General features: G+C 38.1%; 1 protein-coding gene across 5 annotated transcripts in view; it reads right to left on the bottom strand.

The window, feature by feature from the left end:
• APBA1 (amyloid beta precursor protein binding family A member 1) overlaps nucleotides 1-18,438 on the bottom strand; it is an 89,423-nt gene that overhangs the window by 9,660 nt on the left and 61,325 nt on the right. For 3 of the 5 annotated variants that reach the window (XM_038170559.2, XM_038170558.2, XM_072030986.1), the window contains exons 3-8: nucleotides 16,322-16,423; nucleotides 12,860-12,899; nucleotides 9,670-9,815; nucleotides 4,774-4,806; nucleotides 3,573-3,659; nucleotides 2,796-2,981 (exon numbers count right to left, since the gene is read on the bottom strand). In XM_038170559.2, coding sequence (XP_038026487.1) covers nucleotides 2,796-2,981; nucleotides 3,573-3,659; nucleotides 4,774-4,806; nucleotides 9,670-9,815; nucleotides 12,860-12,899; nucleotides 16,322-16,423 — 594 coding nt within the window. The remainder of the gene's footprint in view (nucleotides 1-2,795; nucleotides 2,982-3,572; nucleotides 3,660-4,773; nucleotides 4,807-9,669; nucleotides 9,816-12,859; nucleotides 12,900-16,321; nucleotides 16,424-18,438) is intronic. The other 2 variants (XM_038170560.2, XM_038170561.2) reach the window with 2 other exon arrangements.

Raw genomic sequence — 18,438 nt, 5'->3', positions numbered from 1 at the left:
CCAGCAGAGAAAATGAAAATGTCTGCTAGAAAACACACAACCACATTTAAGAGGATATTTCCTCCCTATTTTCTCCCACTCTCTTAAAACCACCACGTCTGTATTGGCAGCTCCTACCTCATCCCAGATGAAGGAGGAAAAGGGCAGCACCTACCGATTGATTGAAGTAACCAGCCCTTGAAGTTATGAGAAATGGTCATGTGAAGCTCCTTCTCCACCCTGAAACCTCTTTCAGCCTCTCCCCCCTACATTTCTTGTTTCCCTCCATCTCCCTCCACTTTCCTGCTGCTGTGCATCACTGGGTGATCTGTGCAGCAAACATGAGCTGGATTTGATGTGTACTGAAACAGTCCCTTGGAGAGCAGTGCTGGCTATGGGGAGGGAAGGGAAGAGAAGGTCAGAGCTCCACAGCTAACAGTCTAGGCCTTAGGGGGGCTGGTGATGAATGAACACTGCCAAGGCATATTTTCATACAGCCTACCAGCTGTATTTTAAGGTCCAGTTTGGTCCTTAATAAGGGATAGGTTCCCAACCCTGAAATAAGTTGTGTTTTAAGGCAACTCAAGATAGCACTAAACCTGCTGATGAGAACATGAGCATGACTGCTGGTGCTGAAAAGGTCACAGTGCAGACAGCATTACTTTGCCAATGCTCAGATCAATCCAGCTTAATGGCAAGAACAAGACAGCAAGATAACAGGAAAACTACATCTCCTTAGCTCTACAAGCTAAAAGAGGAGACAACTGTGGACTTTATGTTCGCACAGATGCATCTCGTCTCCAGGACAAGACCAACTCCCATTTAGACACCCAGCATTTGGACACATCACTAAGCATTAGCTCTTCTGAAGATCTAGCCCTAGACAGAATTGAAAACCTGGTGCCAGGCTCCTTAGATAAGGACATTTCCAAGCAGGTACACATTGTGGCTAAAATCCACTTGAGGACTTAAGAGTTTCTGTGACAGTTTCTGTGTAAATTCTTCTAAATACCCAGCTGTCCCAGAGGAAAAGATGACACTGATGCAATTTCTCAGCTTGTTTTTGTGTCACTGAACAATGCTTTCACTGGAACTACAGACAGGTCCTTTCTAAGCCAGGATCAGGTGGCATAGGGAAGGATGAACACAACCGACACAAATGTGGCCTGACCCAAACCAACCATAGGAAGAAGTAATGCCAGTAGTGATCAGAAGGAAGAAGCACAGATTCCAGCCCATCAGGGTATTAAGAACAGCCTGGGAAATGAATCCAGGAGATCTAGATCAGAGTCAAACTACCACGTGCTGAAGGGAAGCAAGCCACAGCCTCTAGCACCTGGCAGTTTGAGTTCTGCTTTTCCAGCTGGTCAGTAAGAGAGCTACCACTGTACAAACTTGGAACTGGAAATACAGGAACAGCAGTCTTAAAACAGGCAACATATCAAATGAAATTAAATGAAATAAACATTGGCTATTCTTTTCCTTTTTTTGCACCAGCTTCTTGAAAGGCTCTGCAGAACTGGCTGGCATGCTATTATGGAAAAAAAAAAACTGCGATTTTTTATGTTCTTTGCTAAAATTTTTGTAGAGGATCACTTATATCAGCATTTTTGTCTTTACTTTTTAACCTCAGCAGGGGGTGACAGTATGCACATGCATCTGCAGCCACATAATTTAACTGACCATGGGTTCGGACTAGGTTCACCATTACATAAAATGAACTGCTTATTCAAGGAAACCTTCCCATCTTGCTGGTACACCACAGAGTAGAAGGCACGTGAGAACCTGGTATTTTCACTTTACTTCTGCTAACTAGCTCAGCATATCTGACATTGCACTACACAGACTTTCTTCAGACTAAGTGATGTGCAAGCCACAAGAATAGGAAGTAAGTCCTTACCTCACCCTCCCTAATATGTGCAGGATGCCTTCCCTAACTGGCATCACCTCTGTAACATGTACATAATTTACACATGGGAGTGATCCCCCTTCTTCCACCTCCTGCTACAGGAACCATCTGACTTGACTAGTATTAATATGACATTTTCCACAGAGACAGTTAACACTCTGTTATGTGGAGGGTTTAGAACTGGGAATTTTTGCCTTCCCAAATTATTAGAAATACTGTGTGATATCACTTCACCTAGGGCTGACCTGATTATGAGACTGACAACTATGTATCTGGCCACCTCAGTCTGATGTGTGTGTTTGATTTTACCTTTCATTTACAGACTTTTTAAAAGTGTATAAAATCAGCATGTTTTATACACTGATCGTGAAGACAGGCTATCAAGTAACTAACAGGTAACTTAGTTGACCTACACTGTAGACATTTACTCAGCTGTTTCTATTCAGGGTGCCTCAGGATTACTGGAATTATCAATTTTCCTTGCTGGCTTTTAATGCAATGTCAGCAACTACTCTTCAACGCAGATCTTCTCAACAACAACAAAAGTCACATTTCTGATACATATCAATGATCCTTGATGTACTATTTAGGATTACAATTTCCCTAGGAAAACAAGCTTCTTTGGCAGACATTCACTCTCACAGGCAAATTATGAGCTGGTACACGTAAACTGTGGCAGCTGGACCTTCTTCTCATCGCTACTGAAAGGTACTGTATGAGCTCAACAAAGGGAATTTTTACAACAGTTTTGTGAGTAAAATGCCAGGTCTGAAAGTGCCAACAAAAAGCAAGATGAAATATCTTGTGGTTAATGAACAAACAGGATCACTTGCCGTGGGCTTCAAGACTACCAAAATGTGTTTACATTTCCACCCCTAGAAAATTATGAGACAGAGTAATTCCTTACATCTTCAGACTCAAAGACATGGCAAATCATTTTGTACTGTCTCTTTCCATCCTGGGAAGGGTGAGATGCTTCCACGTTATCCTGGGAGTTGGACCGTGGCATTCTCCTACGAGCCATCAGAACAACTATGTTCCCTATATCTGCGATGTAAGAAATGGTCCGTAGGGGATGATCCATCATGGTTTCCTGTTGAATAAAAGAAAACAAAACAATATAAGCAGGTGCTTCTTCTTATTGTACTCCTGGTATTATGAAAACACACAAATGGTAACGTAAGAACTCTGTTAAGTCCACATAAAGAGTCATGCATGAAGGGAGTTGCCAATAGAAAGCAAGAGTTATGCTTTGCAGAAGCAAATCAAAGAACAACTTTTACGAATTAAAGTTTTCTTTTCTGTTGAAAAGTACAAAGAACTCAGTATCAGAGCCTGAATATGCTGGGCAAGCATGGGACCAGCACACAAAAGATTATAAACTTCAGATTATCAAAACCAAACATTCTGGGCTGCTCTAGGCACAATCAATACTTGTCACAGCACAGCTCGTAAGAAGTCAGCTGAATGCAGTTAGTTTACTGACAAATTCTAATCATTTTCTACAGACATGGCAGACTAACTGACATGGCCCTTGAATGAATTTCGACCTAGGAAATCCTGGGTCGAAAGTACAAGAAGTACAAGACCCAGCACTTCTTGAAGGATAAAATTTGGCAGGTAGGTGCAACTTTATTTGAGTGGCCTGTTATAACAACATTGACAAAGGCATCTGTGTTTATACCTGCGTATCTGCATTCAGTACTTTAATTCTCTGTGTAGAAATGAAGAGGTCCACTTCAGTCATGGGCTGAGATTCACCTTCGGGAGCCTGCAAATAAATGGATTAGAGTCAAACACAAACATAAGGTAACATCCTTAATAATGATGTTAGCTCACATACAGGGGTATACTAAAACACAGTCACCAGAACAGCAATGCAAGATAGAGTATTAGACTGCAGAAGCTAAACACAAAGATATGGAAACTATATACAGATACATGAAAGTGAACTGGATAGCATTTGAACAATTTCTAACCCCGTAAAAGCTTCCCTGATATATTTACTGATTCAGTAAAGTTATAGATGACTGTGACATGAACGGTTTAAAGGTTTCATGAAAATCAGAATGATTCTCTCATTTTCACCACATTAGGAGTCCCACCTTAAAGAAGTTTTTCACACATGCCATAGAAAGGCCTAACAGTAGTTCTTACTTGAGTAATTTCTGTATGGGCTTACAGTGACTGCTCGGGCCAATGGAAACACCTGTACCACAGGTAGGTACAGTTTAAGCAATTCCTAATACAGTTCTGGTAAAAAGGCCCTCACAGTCAGACATACCATTCAAGCATGAATACACTTTAGAAGTCATATCTTTGTCAATAGAAAACCAATGCTTGCAATTTTTTTAAAAAAGTTAGAGGTGTTAAAAGGGTACTCACAACCTCCATAAACAAAACTTACCACTAAAATAAGTCAATCAGCATATTACTGTGTATATATACATAAACTTTTTTTTCTTTTTTGCATCCAGCAATTTGACACATTTGTGAATCAAACAGACCAGTCTTATAGATAAAAGGTAAAATAAAAACCAGACATTTTTAATCTGTCATTTTACAAAGTTAGAACCTTTGCCATGTCAGTCCTGTTTCTTTAGCATGGATTTTGGGTACTGCCTGTAACCATTTGATAATTCCAATCTTTACTCTATTTGTAACATGAAATGGCTAATGATAAGCAACAAAAAATGGCCAACCAGGCAACTGATTTCTGAGAAATGTCAACTTGTATGGTGGCTCAGAAATAAATCTAAAAAAAACTTGCTGGATGCAGAAAATAACTCAAAATAAAGGCGAAAAAAAATCAAACAAACAAAAAAACAACTCCCAGAAAACAAAAGAACAGGCATAACATCAAGCTGATGGAGTTTGTACTGCACCTTCTTCCTGCTTTTGGCTAATTTCTGGGCCATCTGCTTAGCATGGAATAAACAGAGACAGGAGAATAGTTAGAGAAGACTTTACAGAGACTCCAAGCCAAGAAGGAATCTGCATGCTAATGCCAGGGCTCACAGACTATTAGCTGTTCTAAATTAGTCCCTGCTTCGATTGATTTATTTTCCTTTTTTTTTTTTTTTTGTTTCACGTTTAGCATAACCAGTGTAAAAAAAAAAAAAAAAGAAAAGAAACCACACCAGAGGAGACTGGAAAAATACAGAAGGATTTTTTTTTCTATTTAAAATGCTGCTCTCAAACAACAGGCTTTATTTCTTTGTTCGTTTTTAAGGGGAAAAAAAAAAAAGCTTCCCCTCATCTGCAGCAGGTTAACCATGCATGACCCATGAGGTTACTTTCTTTGAAGCATCACCAGTATAAAATGCAAGAGAAGAATTTTAACTATTTTTATTCCAACTTTTTTAGAAATTAAGGAATTTAAATTCAAGTTACCTAATGCTCTCACATGAACCATCTTTAAAAAAAAAACACACTAAAACTGTAGTAGTTTTTCTTGGAAATACAAAGCGACAGAAGCTAATTGTCACCTCCATTTTCTCCTCCGTCTGTGCATATATGCCCAAGCCAACGTTCACATTGCATTTCTGAACAACAGGTTTTCCTGTGACACCTGCATACCATCATATTTTTTCAAGAAAGGCAGTAGAGCACATACTTCATGTCCACAACCCCTCTGAAAACACTCTCTTGTCACTGATTTAATTGCCACTAGTTTAATTGACTTACATCCAGAGAGATATCACCCCATTGCAACAAATTGATATTTTATGTGCTATTACTGTGATAACAATAACAACATAAATAAGCATCATCACTCTTACAGTCTTGCAATCATTATTCAAGCCAAAGTGAACTGAGCTTATGGACTAGTTTGCTAAAGAAATTCAATACTCACCAGGCTGGCAGATATCTTTTTACTTCCAACAATTAGTGTTAGCTAATTAAATTGACAAGTGTTTTTGTGGAGGAAAGGAGGCTTACTATTTCAAGCTTCATAGAATCACAAGAAGCAAAACATTTTATACTGATGCTCACAACTTAAAATTTGCCAGTATTAATATAATCAAACCTGAAAGCAGCAACTGAAGCTTTAGACCATGCTGCTTAGTTACAAGTATGAATATATTCTCACACCAACTTATAGGCACCTTTTTCAAACTGATTAATAGCCTGGTGATAACAAACTATTGGAAAAGCGATTAGAACTGCTTCATGCTGCAGGCTGTGCATTATATTAATATTAATTTTCACTGGTACGCAGAAGTATTATAGTTATCTTGAATAGCAGCTGCCTGGCATACAATGGGCAAAGGGGAGACACGCATGAGATATACCATTTAAACCGTTCTCCAAAATATTTCATAGAACTAAGGTGATGACATGGAACAAACAATTTTTAGAAGTGATTTGGCACTACACTGAAATGGCATGAAAGAAAATATGGTCCACAAAAAAAAAAAAAAGGAAAGAAAGAAAAAGAAAAAAAGCGCCAACACCTCCCCAATTTAGGACAATTTTATACAAGTAACTTTATTATTCCAATCCTTTTAATCACTGAGTTATTTTTCCGATTTAAATCAGAAGATCATTTCAGAATTCTTAGAAAGAACAGCAACTACCTACTCTACACAAAATACTATATTTTTTTAAATATACAGAGTCTGGAATTTTCATTTAACTTAATTACGTGGCTAGTTGCAATTTCCAAAAACTCAGATTTTTAAAAATCAACACACTCTCTTCTGTTCCATGGATGGCTTAGATATAGTCAACCAATTTGACTTGTACAAAAAATGTACTGCAACTCCGTGAACACACAGATGACACTTGGTGAAGGAAATATGCAGAATATTAAACTATTTTCACATATGACTTCTTAAATTACAATCAGCAATTAAATCAGTTCATATCTAAAAATGTTCAAACCTGACACACAGCTCAAGTCTGCTGGTGAAAAATAAAAAATGAAAGCTGTTACTCCACAGGTGAAATGTAGCAGCAATTCTCCACAGATCAGCTGTGAATTGTAATCATGAAAATTATTTTTTCTATACTGCTATTAATATTAAATGGATTCATTTCAAGTAAACTATAGAAAGATGTTTCTCCCACGCTATTTGGAGAAATGAGACTACAGTCAGAAAATAGTGAAATACCTTTCATAACACTAAAAGTACCTCTTCATGGAAATATGAAATCAACTAAGTTTGATGAATGTCTTCAAAGCATTGTTTCTGTTGTAACTTAGCTTGACTTCACAGAGATAACTGCTGAAGCAAGAAAACCCTCAGTTCTTCTACTTTTAACTGTAGAGATATGTGTTTACAGAAAAAACATGGAGAATTGTTTTCAAAATCAGTTCATATTCTGAATGAATACGTGCATGGTCTGAAGGCTCTGCTACAAGTAAGCATTAAACAGATTATTAAATTCAAAAGGAACACGTTCACATGGGAGGTATGTGTATGCAGCAGGCCTTAAACAAAGTCCTTCCTACTTCCAGTAATTTTAACTTCAGATCTGTAGATTTTTAAAAGCTCAGCCTTAATTCATAACCTTTCTTTTCTTTAACTATAGAGAAATGTTTCATACGCAGCACCTAACTTGCTCCATAAACAAGGACGAGTAGGGCACAGGTATCACTAGCATTGCATGAGCAGTATTCTACACATTTGGCCTAAAAGCAGTGATGAATCTAGCAGCCAGGACTCTGTCATAATGATGTTCTCAATAAAAAAGTTTGCTTTATATGGGAATCACCAAAAAAAAAAAAAAAAGAGCCAAAATCAACAACGATGACCCTACAGTGCAGGGAAGCATATTTAGATTTCCCAAACTTCACCTAGAAGCAGTAGAGTACTGTCAAAGAAGTGTACCATGGTATTGTGTGCCATGCAGTAGGCAAACCGTTTTATGAAATTCACTTACTTTTAGAAAATTATGTGTGCAGGCTAGGTTGTTACCAGGTCAACCATGTAACTGCTTGGACCTCCATGCTGAAACAAATTTTCTATAACCAAGAATATGCATGCCTGGTCATTTACATGGATGTGTAAATTACAGGCTTGATGAGTGAAATGAGCTAAACAGATCCCTTCTGTGCTGAGGCACAGCAGTGCTGAGGCATAACAGAAACCTCAGAAATAACTTTATTTTCCTAATTATTTCTGAGAAACATATTTAGTATCGGAGATGGATTCTACTCTTTTCAACTACATAAACCCACTTTGAATTGACCTGTTTCTATTTCAGTTTGCTCTAACACATCTGCTCAATCTTTGCCTCTAGTAAGGCAGGCCTCATGTCCAGAACCAGGCTCAAGTTAAACTCCTGATGCCAGTTTCCCATCACAGCTGATGCTGATCTTTCTTTTCAGCTTACAGTGATGTGTCCCTCCTAGATACAGCCTCACTGAAGTCCTTATTCCCTTTCTTCCTGCAGCTTACCTTTTGTTTCCTGTGCATTCAAATCAGACAACTTTTCTACCATGCAGACAAGGCACAGCTTTACTCACACCCAAAGCAGGAAAGCAAAAGACAGTGGAAGGATAAGTCTCCACTACAGCTTTAGGAAGACTATGACCTGTGAGGGCTGAGAAAGCTGAGTGAATACCTTTTACAAAAATTCCACTGAATACAGACAAGCCATTGCTTTTCAAAAGTGTCTTAAGTTTGTGGAGACGTCCTGTAGAGATGGCAAAAGATGACAGGAAAACTACTTCCCTGCCAAATAGAGCCTTCTCTAAAATGCTAGCATGCTAGACATTTTTAGAGACAAGGTTACAAAAAATTCTGTATTTGAACACCAGCAAAATTAAAATTGCTGGAAGTATCTCAATATTTCTATTTGAAGCATTTATCTGAGAATTTCATGCACTAAGTGAGCCGAGCACTTGGCAAGGAAGCATTGAAAGTAGTAGTAATATTAGGAAGCATAAGCTGATTTTAATAGACAATATTATTGGCCTTCCTGATAACATGCTGTATCTCTTCCTCTCTTTTAAACGATTGTACAGACACAGTCTGAGTTGGAATCCAAAATAAACGATACAAAGGAAAAATGTATAAATGTTAAACTAAAGAAAATGTTGAGATGAGATTGTCTTGGTTAGCTGAGTTAGCACAAGATGAAGCTGTGTTCCTAACACACAGCGATATATGAGTAGGAGAAATGTTGTAGCATCTTCTACGAGTACAACACTCCATCCATACATCTTAATTTCAGTTGACAATGTCATCATTGTAACTTATAATACAGCAGCATGCCCGTCATGCTGTGACAAAACAAACAAATGACATAAACATACCATATTCCAGGACAAACTATTTTTTTCTATACATCCCTGTACTGTCTCGGGCTTTTCTTTCATTTTTTAAATCAGTTCACAGCTTTTACTAGGTAGAGAAAATAGTATCCACAGCATGGTCAAAAATAACTGCGGACTTTACCACAGTACAAGTTCCCGTCGAGCACCAAGCCAGAAGCAGCTGTAATACCTCCTGGTTATCCTCTAAACCCGTTTCCTCTCAACACCCAGTAAAACAAAACTGAGACCACCACTCACTTCACATTCTGGCATAGAGAACACAGCACCAGTATTTCTACAGGGAATTATAATGATCTGGTAACTTTTACCTACCACCCTTGTTCCAAAAGCAGCATTATGCAAGTGATTTATCTTGCAGAAAGAAAGATGAGGCACTTAACGTTCCTGAAACCACAGATAACACAATACGAGAGTACTACTACATACGTAAGAAGTTCATATCTGCAATTCTAAGGTACCAGTACGAGAAGTAGCAAGAAGAATCACTTCTCACCTTGATCCTGCTGACAGCTTCCTGAGCCTGCATCATTCTCACATTCTTGGAGGGAGTTTTATCAGAAAGGAGTTGAGTTGAGCCAAGGTAGTTGGCTGCAAAAATGATTCCATCGATTAAGTCTTCAGGATCGCAAGGTCCAGGAACTGTAACACAGGAAAGAAATCACTGCAGAAAATCATACTGAACGATGGCAAAACAGCAGCACTAACAACTCAAGCCTGTGCCTGATGGCTGTAGATGCTCCTTTGAAATACCACAGTTTACCATGATGACATGGTAACCAGTACTTTCAAAGGTTCAAAACATCAAGAAAACGCTCTCAACATCTCTCCAGCAGAAGCTGTAATTGTTAATCCAGCCTGTCTCCTGCAATAGCTCAGACTTTTGTGAGCAAGGATCACCCCAGGGCTAAACAGTATCTCTGAGGTTCTGCTGTTATGAAGAGACGTGGGGACTCGGCTCTTCCCTCACCCACCAGAAACAGCCTTGCAATCCTGAGGCAAGCAGTTGAAGCAGTAAGAGGAAGGGGGCAATTTAGGAACAGCCATCAGCCACTTTCTCACTTGGTGTCAGCCACAGTTAGTACACAAGTAGAGGAAACTCCCTGGCAATGCTTTACAGGTACAACACTGCTCCCCTTACTGAGTCTGAGAGCCCAATTATCAAATTGCTGCTACCCCACAGGCCTTTAAAAATCATGATTAGTCTCAACAAGGATGCTGAGGGGGAGTATTCAGTACTTTCAGAATTCAGTAAAAGTGTGGTTAAACATTCAGAGCACAGGATGTCCCGCTGGAAAAAGCAACTTTTAGTGCCCAAAGACTCTTAATGATCTGACTCCCATTAGCTTCTGTGCAAAGTCAGAGGGTGATCAAGTGTCCAACACCTAACAATTTTAATCATTATAAAGCAGCATTTATGATTGATAACACTTTCAGTGTTTGGCAATTATATCTAAAAATTGTAGGGCTAAAAAGATGTATTTTAACACCTTGCTGTATGTTAAAATTGTCATGATCCAATAGGGTGGTTGGTTTAGCTAAAGCTTCCTGTTTTTGTACAAGTGACAAAAAACAACTGATGCTGAAGACTTTTTGAGAATGCAAATCATCCTAAACAATTCTGCTAGTAAAAGTGCCCGCATTTTATCATAAAAAAAAAAACAACAAAAAAAACACAAAACAAAACACACACACAAAAACTTTTTTTTTTCATTATTCTAGGAACAAAGCAAAAAAAAATCTTACAGTATCAGAATGCAGCTTTCATTAGCTTGGGGCTTATCTTGAGAAATGAAGCGATGGAGCTCAAAGCTTAACACTACTCAGAATGCCAGCACTAGCTTAGTTTTAGAGGAAGAGGTTAACAACCACTTAGAACAAACAGGAGAAACTTCAGCTCTGAAGAAATGCAAATCATTTTTAAGAATAAGATAACAAATGCAAGAGCTGAAGATAAATATCACACTCAAATTACACACAGAGACTTAAGTAGATGCATAAACCTTATAAGGGAGCTAGTCTCTTTTGTGTTTTCATTAAATATGAACATTTAGGACTTGTCATTTAAGATGTTCATCTTGCGTGCTGGCAGAAGCTGTTCAGATACTAAATATCTGGAAGACCCTCAAAATGAACAAGTTATTTTCAAGGACACACAACCAAAAAAACTGAATTTCTCCCTTAGGGAAATTTATGCATCTGGAAGTGCTATGTATTTATGAACTCTTCCAGTCATGAAACTACACAGCATTTTAAAGTGCTGCCTTTTGGTACTCTATACTCTGTAAAGGCCTTATCACAACTTCTATTACCAAACAATTTATAGTCCTATTCCTGATTAAAACACACACACACACACACACACACAAAAAAAAAAAAACAGACACAAAACTAGTCTGACGTTCTGTAAAGGTGTAGATAAGATTCCCAGAAAGCATAAAAAAAGGCATGTGCTCTATATTTTCACTAGAGGCGAACATACATAAAACGCTGCTTTTTTAAAGACCCCTTATATTTATTATCTCTAACAACAGATAATATCAAATTATTATCCATTGAATAGAAGTGTAGTGAAAGTGCTAGCAAGCTTTTTTGGATGACTAGTGCACAAAGGACTTTCTTTTTTTTAAAAGGAATTTCCCACTGGACAAAGATTTAAAAAAAATTTAGTTTACTATTTTTTTTTTTGTTTTTAGGACAGGAGGATGCTTTTAGATAGCCCGTGACAGAGAGGGCTACAACCAGCAGACTCATTTCAGTTCAAGACAGACCATTCACTGCCACAAAATTCCAAAGTTCAACTAGTTTAGAAACAATACATGAGATTTACACTAGTTGATGACCTGGATATAGATTCCAAAACATGCAGCACAAATATTGAAGACTAAACGAGTGGTCAATTTGTAGTCAAAAGAGAGCGACCATGTAATTGCTTAAACACAGCACCCTATAAAGCAATCCAAGGAGTTCCAGGACAGTCCAAATGAAGCATCACATCAAACATACTTCTGGCATGTCATAAAGTACATAGCACAACCACTGCTGGGGCAAAACAGCAATTGCAAATCAGAATTTGTCTGCTTCTGTCATGCTCTCAGAACAAAATAAGTGAATTTTACAGCATGCAGTCTTTCTGTATGCACATAATGCAGACTCATAGAAAAGCAGTTCAGGTAGCAGGTAACTTGTTTGCTCTAAACAAACTCAGCACAAATACAAGTGCAACCTTAACTCTAACACAGGAAGCACTAGTTAATTAGAGGACAAGTGGATGTAAAACAGTGCAGATTTCCTCTGGCAGACCTGCCAAGTAATCTTATTAATTCCGTCCTGCCAATTAACATAAATGAGGCTGGACTGAGGATGCCAGTTGAAATCAGTGCTAGAGAGAGCACTGGTCAACTTGCCTAACCTCTTTTCCTCATCCACCATAAAAAAAGGACCTGAGACAGAAACCATAAATAGAACACTAAAAAAAGTAATAAAAAATATGCATGTTTCTGCATTTCAGAAAGAGCCTAGTACAATTTAATTCAGGCTCCAGACTGAACACAATTTTATCTAAATCAGTATACGCAACCCTAGCAGTTTTTCTATTTAGCAAATTAAAATAAAAAAATATACTTCATCAATACTGGAGTTCTTTGCATATATAAAAATATTTAGTAATTGTAGAACCATCTTACCTTCAACATAGGTTGGAAACGAAGCCAAGCTTTTTCTGGACTGTAATTAAGACAAAAAGGATTTCAAACAAAACAAGGCATGTCAATATATGCATTAAAAATTTCCCGATGCCAAGCAGAAAAAATAAGTAAGTTATTACCAAGGGAAGATAATAGCTTATTAAGATTTGTTATTCTATCCAGTAGTTTCAAACTCTAACCACCTAAGGTAAGTTTGGTTTGCTCCATTTACGTGTTTTTCTATCAGGCAAGATGCTAAGCTCAGTTTTTAGTTACTTGCTGGTGTTTGGTAGTACATTAACTGTCTATCAGTCAGGGCTCCCCTTTTACTGATCAACAGGTATGCAGGAAAACATGTAGTATCTCAAAGACACTGAATTTTCCATACACAAGTATATGTAGCAATATACAAAATTACCCCTTACTGTTATTACTCATGACTGAAACAATCAGCTGTTAGTTATTCATTACCTAAATTTTGTTGTTCATTAGGGCTGTTCTTAGATGTATCCTCATGTTAATACAGCCTATAAGTAACTTTCCAAATTTTAACAAGTCAGGTAGCAACTTGTGTTCTGCAGCATAACTGAATTCTCGAATGCTTCCCCACCAGCTATGTTTATACAGTATCAACCACAGAAAGATCTGTTTGTTTAAAACTCATAAAAGATAAATGAATCAAGAAAGTCCTGTCTTGTATGTGTAAATACTCAGTGTAAAGTAAGACCTTCCAGCTGCAGCTTTCCACAGAAGACACTGTGGCTAACAATTCAAACCCCTGAAAGCTACAAATTCAGTAAGACTCACCACTTTGTTATATTCAGTAACAACCCTATGCAGGAAAATATACCAAATAAAATTTTGTGTGTCAACATATAGATGGTAACAGGTGGTAATAGATGATATTGAAACAGATGCTGCTATCATACATGTCATAGATAAGGATTTTGGATAGCCCAAGGTTACAAAACTTTAATGAATCTACAACTGATTGTATCAGCAGTAACTTCTTCAATGACTGCTCAATACAATTGTATTAAAAGAAGATCTGTGTGTGATCAGAATAATGTATGGTATATTTTTAGTATCTTAATAGTATCTGCTTTTATACAAACATACACTTATACATATATGCCAAATTATTTTCCTTTATGGCAAGCAACACAGGTTCTATATGTTAGTAGGAAAAAACAAACAGGCAACTAGGCAGGTTAAGTGACAGGCTGAGTGACTAACCCCAGGGAGTTTTTTCCATTGCAACGAATGGAAAATAGACGTAACATAAGTCATATTTTTCAAGGAATGATGCTAGTCTTGCTATAAAATAAAACAACTCATGAAAGAAAAACAAAAGTTGCATGACAGACAGCAGAGCCCGTGCAGCCTTTAAGTACTTGTTGTTCCTTACGAAAATGACTAAGCTGTACTGCAAAACCAAGAAGGCTCTCCATCAGATAGTACCAGCATCAATAAACGATCATCTCCTGCTGCCAAAGCACATCAGTTGCTGTGAGGGTACAGATATTCCTTTTAAGATCTGTGGCTCTTTCATCTCTTCAGATTAATGTTTTTTACCAGACCACCTACCTATACAGACTCAACAACGGTTTGCAGTTGCTGCTGGTGTGGACCTAAGAGGGATATTCAACTGCTGGACTCTGACAGCAGGCAGAGGACAAATCCAATGCATGCCTGCAACAGCTTACGCATGTAAGCGCATTTTCTGAAGCACTTTTATGTTAAACAGAGTGCCCGAAGTTTATAAATACAGATTTAGTAATTATTGAACAATCTGATGAACTGATGCAACTTCTCAGGATAAAACAACGTAAACTGTCATCATATATGCTCTTGCTGTAAAATCTTACACACTTGGAATTTTTTATTTTAACAAAGGTCAAAGGACATTTAACTAAGACCACAAGAATACTAAAGAAACAGATAAAGTTGCTGGTAAGAGGAAATCTACACCTTTTAATTTTAGATACCCATGAATAATGAAATATTGAGGTATTAATATTTGATTACTCTTGTTAATAATCTTGTTGCCTTTCAGCCTACTATTACAACATTTCTATTAAGAAAAGTTTTATTAAGACCTTAAAGTAATTTCCCCAAATTATGAGTCCTCTTTATGACTGTTGTTCTTGCATGGAGGTACTAAAACAGTCATTATTGCTCATTTGAGGGAAACAAAACAGCCTGATGCATCCTACTGTGAATCCTGGTTTACCAGGATTAACTCTGAAGCTATGTGTGAGCACAAATAATAATGTCTAAAAACTGTTAACAGTCAGAATGTACATGAAGTGATAAAATCTGTAAGCTGAAGAAAGCCAGAGGCTTGAATAAGCTAACAATACTGCAGGCAAAAGTGCAATCCGCTATTGAAGGCTTTAGCCCGTGAGAAATTACGGATTTCTTAAGCCTTTTGAATCCTTCCATTTTCTTCTAAATGCAAATACCGGTTAGGAGAAATACATACTTGATACAAGCTTTATTACACCCTTGATAATAAAAAGAGAAAAAAAAAATTACTAACTAGTGTTCCAATTTTAATCGGTACTTCCAGTCACAGTAGGTCAATTTCTTTCACTATGGAAGACAACTCATGCATTGTTATCAGTAGCAATGTGGTCTTTTGTAGTCCTTTGTGAGCTACTGTGCCTACAGTTTCCATATTTTTTTGATTTTTTTTTTTTAAATAAGCAAATAAACCAAAGGTTTGCATATCTTTCTGTTTACACAGTCAGACAGTCTACACTAATCTAAATACTTTTTATATTCAATTATTCTCTTCTCACACTGTGAGAAGTTCTACTCAACAACTCTCATTTGGTGTTGGTAGAGATAGCACACTGTAAAAAGCTGCGGGGAGAAATGATAGATAGATAGATAAATAAATAAATAAATAGATAGATAAATAAATAAATAGCTTTATTTTGAGGAGCACAGGGTCAAGAACTCCTATATTCTGACTGTAAATCACTGACAAGTTACCACCAAATCAGTCACTTCTTCCAACAGCTCAGGTTGTACAATGCTAATATAGTAAGCAGCATAAATTACTACCCAGCTAATGTTATTTAATGAGGATTATTCATCTCGCTGACAAGCATTATGTTCTTTGTTGGGGGACATTCTGCACAGAAAAAGGAAAAGGGCTTAATTTGCCTCTACTACAGAAGTGATGTTGGCTGTTCTTCTCCGAAGCCTGCTAAGTAAATTTTGTGGCAGCCAAACACAGAGTCAGAAATGCCATGACAAACAGACTTAAGCATGTTAGAAATTCAGTCAGACAGCCAGGCAAGCATAAGGGAAAGGAGCAGCGGATCAGCTATTTAAGTTTGTTCCAATTTCAGTAAAAGAGAACGGATTTGCACAGGTATAAGGGGGCAAGGAAAATAAAAAGGCATGAGCATCATGAACAAGACTGTGGCTTTTAAAAAGATTTCACTCTACCTCTTTATTAGTGGAGGGCTCTGCTGTACTGCAGACATCCTGGTGATGTTGCCTACTTGACGACTCAGCACCCCGAGGTGAAGAGGAATCTGGAGATGGAGACTAGACATGGCAAGGAAATAAAATTAAATAATAATCTGAGTGACCAATGCAAAAGTTCTTCTTTCATATTTTCCTCTAACTTGGTAGAGGAAACAAGAGATGAAAGTGAAAAAGAAAAAAACGAAACAAAACCAAACAGGACAAACACTTTTTGAAATGTTGTAACCCGTGATTTTATCACAATGATCAGATGTAACTAACTCAGTATCTCGCTGGACTCAACCTGAACATCTAAATCTTTTAAAAAAAAAAAAAAGTGTGTGTATGAAATGAGACAAGTGGAAAACTTAAAAAAAAAAAACGTACTCAGTTGCAAACAAGACGGAGCCAAAAAGTATGTCATAACACCACACTTTTATGGGATAAATGGAAGTTGTCTGGGCCCACTGCTTCCATTTATTGTCAGCATTCAAGTAAGTTGCAGTTACAGGACTTGCAGCTGCATGAGCACATGCCTGTGGCATGCAGGCAAATGGATCTGAGTCTGCTGAAAGCTGTAAGCAGCACAGACCCATGTCCCAGAATTGTGGCATTCCAGGAAAGAAAAGGTAATGTCATTACAAAGAAGTGAGCTGTGATGGCAGACAGGTGAATTGACCATGAACAGAAAAGGGATTCTGTAAAGATTACTTATTCTTAACTGTCGAACTGGGCAGAGGGAAGAAATGCCTGTGGTTTCCTCTACAAGCATACAGGCTTCCAGGTATGATTAACCTGAAGTGGTAAACTAATCTCATCTAAGCAGAGATGGGCTTCAGTGGTTGTCCATACACCTTATCCACCATCTATAAAACACCTTTAATAAATTGTACAGAGTAATATTAACATATTCAAGGACTTCTCAAGGTATTCAAGGGCTATTCAGTACCAGTGCAATCAAAAACTATGATTCCTCAACCTAGATACAGTGCAAAATATTAAAAAATTTCACAGTTTATGCAGTTCATCTTAATATCATACACGCTCTCTAGATCAAATTTCCTCACTTTTCTTCTTCCACCTGTACACAATTTATTGGAGAAGCTGTCCCTCATACCACTTCCTAGTAACGCAGACAGTGTCATAATGAACATCACAGCAGAAAACCAAAGGGAACAGCATTCGAGAACAGCAGCATGGGATTTCTATCTCTGTGAAACCTGCCTGCACGTATCTTGGTAAGCTGCTGTGGGAAAGGCTGTTCTGATCACAGGCAGCTCCTGATGGATGCTGGTGACACCAAAAAGCCACGGCGAGGTACCTAAGGTCCCAAGCAGGGCAGACTGGAATGAACGTACGGCACACGAACACCGAGCTGGAATTAATGAAGGTGACCAGCTTGTGAGAAGGAATAAAGCTTTAACCCGGCACGCATTTTGAAGGCAGATTTTAAGAAGGCACTTGTAAAACATGTCCGTGCCAACAGGTGAACCCTCTAAGGAGGCGTCAGCACTGAGTTATGCAAGCTGGGCTTTTAACCCAGCAGCACTGGGGTTCTACAATCTCCTTTGGCACAAGGAGTTTGGCCCCACCTTTGCCAGCTCAGCAGTACATCACTGACAGCAAAATGGCACAACACTGTTCTGCTGCTTTCCTGAACAGCTACGTGACGTTATCAGCCACATCAGGAAAGGGCTCTGAGCTGGCAGCAGCTCCAGCCCAGGAGTTCCCTCTGCTATGTCTCTGCTCTAGCTAAAGTGTTGAGCTCTATGAAATAGTGTGCAAAAAGCAAAGTTTTGCAAGTTTATTTTCACAGATAAAACAAGAAAATAGAATTCCCTCCTCCTCCCCCCCTTCCTCTTTCTTCTTACCCCAACTCCTTTGAAAGTATTTTAGATACATAACAAATGTTAGAATTACAGTGAAATGGAGAAGAAGGATCCCCCGGTTAGGAAGCAATGGCTTTTAGGGATGTCTCCAGGACAAAACAGCAGTCCTTGCACCTCCCTACATTTTGATTCATAACCAGAGTGCAAAAATGAGACTGATGGTTACCGGACAGGCCAGATGTGGCAGCAGAAGGGTCCCTAGGCTGC

This window comes from Anas platyrhynchos, chromosome Z, assembly GCF_047663525.1.
Source record: "Anas platyrhynchos isolate ZD024472 breed Pekin duck chromosome Z, IASCAAS_PekinDuck_T2T, whole genome shotgun sequence".
NCBI lineage: Eukaryota > Metazoa > Chordata > Aves > Anseriformes > Anatidae > Anas > Anas platyrhynchos.
The sequence above is the reverse complement of the archived record's forward strand: the minus strand, read 5'-3'. Positions and strand labels throughout refer to the sequence as shown.